We start from the raw sequence: 7,158 nt of genomic DNA, 5'->3' as shown, positions 1-7,158 counted from the left end.
AAATGTCAATGACATGCTGGACATCCAGTAGCTTACTCCTCTGCTTATTGATAGCCAGCAGGCCCAGGTTGCTGTTCCGTGCATCACCACTGCTGTTTCTTAGATAATTCTTGATGCAACGGAGACAGGAGAAGCTGCGTTCGCAGCCAGCAGAGGTCACAGGCAGAGTCAGGGAAATGCATATGAGTCTGTGTAAATCCGTAAAGGCATCCTTGTAGGGTCACATTAAAGCGCCTGTTCGACTTGTTGTACCTCAATGCGAGGGCGTTTAAGAACAAATCTATCCATCCGAAATATACAGTTAATCCTAGAAGTTCTGCTGTCCGTCTGCAATTTACTCGGCGCAAGTTTGGGGACTTTTAACACTGTGAACGTGACGTATCAGTAATGCATGACGCATCAGACCCAACGTTTCGTTGCTCTGATTGGCTGTAGGTCTATTCAAATTGCATTCGGAGGCATTTTGATCTGACCGCGGCCGTGCAATTTCCACACCTTTAGTATATAAAACTCCCCCACTACTTAGACTATTCCTTACACCCCTCCAGCATAAGCCCGAATGGTCTCAACCATATTGCGTCAGTAGCGTGCACTTCAGGATCAATTTGTGTGTTGTGGACACGACCGCTAGATTTTCGCAATCCGTGTTCTCAACATGCTTACTTTAGCATCATTTTTCATGGTCGGGCTAAGGTAGGGCTAAGCCATTTCTTGGTATGGCTGTAGCCTACCCCAGCCATACCCTGGCGCCGCCACTGCCCCATGTGACGTCACACGCGGGTGGTCTTTTTTTATGCTGAAGTAAAAATGTCTTACAAAAACGACGCCAGATGTCACTATAGTGTATATTTCTGTATATTTTTGGGAAAATCTAGTGTATACATCATTTTCCTACACATTTATTCACTTGGGTCTCTAACCTGCTAGTTGCTCTTTAAGTACAATTTCGAATGAGTATTTTTACACCGTAGTATTGCTACTTTTACTTCTTCCAGCTCTGCTGCAGTGATAATGACCAATCAAGTGTCATGTCTCTGCAGGCTGATGTTTTACATCATGTTCTACAACTAAAGCATTACAGCATGCTTTGGAACATAGTCAGTAGCAATTAAAATGGATTAATACCATATGTGATTTGTGTTACTCATGGAAGAGCGGTCGATTCCAAGTCTATACAGTCAACATTTGTATAAATGTGTGTGTGTTGATAAAAAAAAGAGCTCAGTATTATAACCGTACCAGTAGGATTAAGATGATCTACTATGCACCGTGAAGCTCTGCAGAACCACAAGAATGGCACAAGGTGACCAGGACATTGCAATAAAGTGAAAAATCAACAGTTTCATTTGTTAAAACTATCAACTTGTCAAAAATAATAATTTCCCAGGCCATTCCCAAACATTACACACAGTTCTCATGGACATATTGATGCACTGCTTTTTTCTTGCTTTGCATATTTTTTCATCTTAAGATATTGATGGTATTTATGTCTTTCTCATATCCATTTGAAGGTGCTGCTAACCCAACTGTAGCCCGACGCAACATGACGCTGCCAGGAGAGAATGGCCAGAACCTGGTGGAGTGGAGGTTCAGGAAGGAGCAGACCCGGGGGAAAGTCATTGTGTTCGGGAGGAAGCTCAGGGTGAGTGCTCTCCAGAAACCGGAGAACAGAACAACTCATCTCTGACCGATGATCTACATAGTCTGCCGTCATCTCTAGTGGCCGATTTTCATAAACAATCACTAGTATTACTATTAGACGTGCCACACTTGTAGAATTCCCTATGTATGATTGGCTTAGCACCATTTTTTATTTGTGGACCTGCGCTCTGCTTTACGGCATGAAATCAGGTCGTAAACAATAATCAACATAAACCTTACGCATTCCAGAAACATATAAAACTATACAAAAACAGTACCGGTATTTTAAAAAAAATGTAATTCAAAGAATGTACAACTTTCTTGCCAACATAAACATTTACCAAAAATAATAATATGCCTATATGGCTGCTACAGTACATGTCTTTACTGAGAGTAGGGTTACACTGCATGTTGTTCAATTCATCGATAGTATTCGACTCAATTCATGTGGTCCAATGGATAGGGACTAGTTTAATTTAATCATATATATTTACAATAAATATATGATCAGCACATATTGACACACATTCACTCTTAAAAAAATTCTATATATGTTGTTGTTATGAGCTGTTAGGAGAAGGCAGGGACAGTGATGTGCCTGCAGTGTTGAATATTACCGCTTCAGAGTTTGATCTACACAGTGGAGCCATTCATGTGTGACAGCATGTGTGCTGCCCTGATGGTAATGGGGAGGTCATTGTTAAGCTAGCAATAAGGACTTGCAGGTAGATGTGTTTTTGTAAATGGGTGTGCAGTATGTACACACTATAATTCGGCTAGATGCTTGTGACAGTGAAGATCTGTGTTAAAGTGACAGTGGAGCTGTCTTGCTGCAGCACCATGATGCCAGAGTGAGGCGTTAATGATGGTGGGGGGGCTGTGAGGCTGGATGAACTCACTGAAACGTTGACTTTAATTAAATGAATTATGTCAACAAATGTCAACTGTTTTAGGTTAGTTGAAAGCAATAACTCTAAGTTGAACCTAATATTTCTTATTTAAACACAACATTATTGCTTTCAACTAACCTATGTGAAATTTGCTGACATAATATTTTAATTTAAGTCAACGTTTCAGTTTTTTCAGTGCAGCAGGGAACTTCATTCCAGCCTTTCTGCTAAATGCTATCATGCTGCTTTGTTTGCTAATCCCAGTAAGGAATGTGCATTGAACACAAGATGTGAGTGAATGGAAAACTGAATGTTTTAGCATCTCGGTAGAGGAAATACTGAAAACACCTAGTGTCTGTCAGACACAGCAACATGTCTGTGAGATGACCTGAATGTATGTAGGTCACTTGGTAATAGGATGTTTTGTATCTGTATTGCATGTTTTCCTAGGTTTATCAACACACTAAAGAAATGTACTAATGCTCAGGGTCTGTCAGCTATCCCAAACCCCCCACACAAGTACTTTAGTTATTAAATCCCATTCAGTTTGGGTTATTCTGCACAAAGGATGACAGCCATTAGAGATTCCTGTTTGGCATTGCAGTAAAAGCCTCAGTTTGCCTCCAATTATTATGAACATGACAGGCCATGCCAATCTGCAAAATGATGTATTCCTCCTGATATGATGTGGCTCTCCTCTCTGGTTTCCCATCCAGCTGGCTACTAGCCACCGTCCAAATCCTCTTCTCTGCCCCTTTACTCACCTTGCTGCAATAAACTGCTCCTAATTTACAAACAAATGAGTGGCTATATAAAAAAAAGAGGAAATGAGTCTTGAGCGTTTTCCAGCAAGCCTCTCCCCTTAATGAAGCCAGTCTGTAAAACTGTTGATTGGCTAATTCTAAGTACTTCCCTGGCTTCAAGGATCCAGAAAGTTGTTAGCTCCGACCCGAGCTATCTATCTTGGTAAATGGTAGTTTGAACAAACAGCACGTCATTTAGAAAGCGATAAAGAGCGGCAGACTGGCTCTATCATGCCTCAGTGTTTTATGGGTGTTGGATCACAAGTTTGTTTGAATTCACTGCCTGAGGCACCTTATGTGGATTCAAACAGCCTGTTATTAACAATAATGTAACACTTTTTTTATTCTTTATCTGTTTGATTAGCCAGCTGGCTCATCCTAAATTATTATTGATGCTATATTTATTATGTCTTAGAATTAAAAAAAAAACAGACGGATTAAGATCTGGGACAATATAAAAATGATGTATGTGTTTCTGTGCAGATGGTCGTGACATCTGATGGTTAATTCCTTTAGTTTGAAGTTCTTAGTCTTCAACAAAAACATTCAACAAAATACATTTTAATCTTATGGGTATTCTTTCGTGAACCGAGCATTTCCATGCTATCCAAAGGATCAACTTTATCAATTATGAGCTTTTCCTCTGGCGCCACATGTGGTATAATCAGCTACAGATACTAAACATTCATGTTTCCACTCATCATAGATGTATATGGAGAGTGTCTTTATGCAGTGGTTGTTGGTTTGTGTCCCCCCCTGCAGGTGAATGGTAGGAACCTGCTGTCAGTGGATTACGACCGTTCGCTGCGAACAGAGAAAATATATGATGACCACAGGAAGTTCCTTCTGAAGATCATCTATGACACACAAGGCCATCCCACACTGTGGGTTCCCAGCAGCAAGCTGCTGTCAGTCAACCTCACATACTCCAGGTGAGTGCTTCTATATACCAGTATGTGTTATCTTAGGGTTGTAATTGGAAAGGGTAGGCCAGTGGCATTGGGGTCTAAAGGCAAGTCCAACCATTTCTCAGTTTAAAGGGATAGTCCCAGTATTTCTGCTGTACACACAACCTTTCACATTTCTGCTCAACGAAAAGAGAAAAATAAGAAAATCCTCTTAGATGGAGTAGATTATGTCGGAGCATGTAGGTTAATATGAAACAAACAAACTAGTTAATGTCTTTCTCAATGGCAGCTGAATCTGGACACTGGCGTTTCTTATGGAATCTGCCCTGAACTTCTACTTTCACAAAGCTCTGACGTAGTTTTTATTGACATTTTCAGAATTAGACCCTCCAGAAAAACGCGGGCAAAAATCGTTGATAATGCGGGCTAAAATCCTTGATTGTGCGATTAAACATGCGGGGGTTTTATGTGATTTTATGCGGTGAAATTGCGGGAAGTTGCGAAATATGCGGAAAGTTGCGAAATATGCGGAAAGTTGCGAAAAAGAATTGATTTTTTTTTAAATATTGGGACATCTTATTTATTCTCTCTCACACACAACCTGCCACTAACGTTAAACCCCTTTTTAAACACATTCAATGTTTATTTATTGTAAAAGCAATGGGGCTATTTTAATCACTCTCTCTCTCTCTCTCTCTCTCTCTCTCTCACACACACACACACACACACACACACACACACACTTCTCCGCCTCATTCTGTTTTCATTTACTCGTTCGTTTTCAATCTTGTAGGCTACTCACTTCGTTTCTTGTAGCCCTCGATGCTTCGGTGAACGTGAGGTGTTTGGCTTNCTCAACTTGCGGGGATTATGCGGCCTTTTGATAAATATGCGGCCTTTTAAAAAATCTGTGCCATTTTGCTGATTATGCGGTAAATTCTGCGATCGCAGGATCGCGTTTCTCTGGAGTGTCTACAGAATGGTCCTATTTGATGGTGGTGATTTACTGGAATGCCTTATATTGAAACTTGTTTCTATGTTGTCTACTCTGAGAAGGCAAAGTAACATAGAAACACTATGGTCCATGGTTTCCGGTCCTACGACGCTGGTTCACTTCTTAGCGGGCTAGATCTCCATGGTAACTTATGCTGAACGGCTAGCCTGGTCCGGAGCAGGTTAGGTTCCAGGATGAGAGATCAAGTCAGTGAAAGCACCGCCTGCTGACCAATCAGAGCTCCGTGTGCGGAGTTTAAAGCTATTAAGTCATATTACAGGGAAAGGAAATACAGTTTAAACTGCCGTTTGCAGGAAAGACGGCTGGCAAAAATCAACTGACTGTGTGAACGTGAACATTAATAGAATATCACCTCCCATCCTCAGAGCAATCCGACTATTATAACATTAGCGATAAGAAAGCTTAATTAACTATCTGCAACAAGTTAACATAAGTTACCGGATCAAAGTAACATTACGTACAGTCCGCGGCACTGTGAGTGCAGACGTCGATGTGTCCCATTATCATTCATATATCACATCATATCACATCATAATGTATCATATATTTCCTTATCTGAGTCAGCTGAGCCGTATCTGGCCGTGCAACACTCACAGTGTCACATACTGTATGCAGAAGTATTATTTTAAGCAACACATTAAGTTGACGAAACACTCGAGACAAATGTAATTAAAGTCAGATCCACTCATGTCTTAGACGGGTCAGTGATATCATAAACCTGTTAATGTACGCATTCAAACACATTTTCTTTTACCAGCTGTATTCACCTTGCAGGTGCAGCTATGTGGCTTTTATCCTGGATAAAGTGTTTAAGTCATGGATGTTTAAAGTTTAACGTCTTCATTTTTGACTAATATTATAGTCGACTTTTCATTCAGGAAGTATGACGCTGCGCTGTCAGTAAGCTTGTCCATGTTTGTGATTGGTCGAATGCTCCAGATACAACCCCTTTCATGTGAACGCGCACCTAACTAGATAGGACACGGCTGGCTTGAGTTAACAAGTTGATAGCCAGCATCGTAGGACAGTTTAGCGAGAGCGGGTTTGTTTTGGATTAGGTAAGCCAGGTAACTCAAACATATCCAGGTTAGGTTGAACCGGCTTTGTCGTACAGGCCTCAGATATTAACCTCTGTGTGTGTGTGTGTGTGCAGTACGGGGCAGGTGACTGGCCTCCAGAGGGGTCCCACCACAGAGAAGTGGGAGTATGACAGCCAGGGACGAATCATTTCCCGAGTGTTCGCTGACGGGAAGATTTGGAGCTACACCTACTTGGATAAGGTAAAAGCCATATACACACATGAACACACATAACTGCACTGTAATACAGAAGTATAAGTCACATGCACATACAAATCACTAACTAAAGTACAAACAATATACAACTCAAATCATTTTGTTCGACAGACTTTTACCCCTCTGGATGTGTTCATGTGTTATTGCTGCATCACCATGGTGTGACCATGGTGGAGATCGAGACAAAAAGTATTTTGAGCTACTCTTGAACCCTTGCTGATTCCAACACACATTTCTGTTGCTTATAATGCAGGATTATTAGGGAGAAAATCTGTGCTAATGTATAATCACCTGAATCTAAGAAGCATTTTTCTGAGCTTATAATGAGCCATTCACATTTGAACATGGAGCAGGTCCTCTTAACAGAGTCATCATGTTTCTACTATAACTCAGAACAGACAAACCAAACTCTGCCTCTACAGAGAGCCTTTCACAGTTTGATGTAAAGGTCACCATAGTTTCCAATACACACCTAAAGCCCCGACCTGGGTCCTGTTGCTTCTAAAGTATGTCAGGGTAAGGATGTCCTCTGAGAGAGTAAAACACTTGATTTGAAGTCTTGGTTCTTTTTCTTTCACAGTGACAGTTCTAAAAAAATTGCAGGGC

The 7,158-nt window shown here is 41.0% G+C and overlaps 1 protein-coding gene across 1 annotated transcript; it reads left to right on the top strand.

Moving 5' to 3' along the window:
- Positions 1-1,507: 1,507 nt before the first annotated feature.
- LOC104941120 (teneurin-3-like) lies at positions 1,508-6,537 on the top strand (the record flags this gene model as incomplete). Its single annotated transcript, XM_010766166.1, has 3 exons — positions 1,508-1,642; positions 4,097-4,266; positions 6,411-6,537. Coding segments are annotated over exons 1-3 (396 nt in total), but the record flags the coding sequence as incomplete, so codon positions are not given.
- Positions 6,538-7,158: the final 621 nt, after the last annotated feature.

The sequence above is a fragment of the Notothenia coriiceps genome, unplaced genomic scaffold (genome assembly GCF_000735185.1).
Source record: "Notothenia coriiceps isolate Sejong01 unplaced genomic scaffold, NC01 NC01_scaffold00003172, whole genome shotgun sequence".
NCBI lineage: Eukaryota > Metazoa > Chordata > Actinopteri > Perciformes > Nototheniidae > Notothenia > Notothenia coriiceps.
This window is presented reverse-complemented; position numbering and strand designations above follow the sequence as displayed.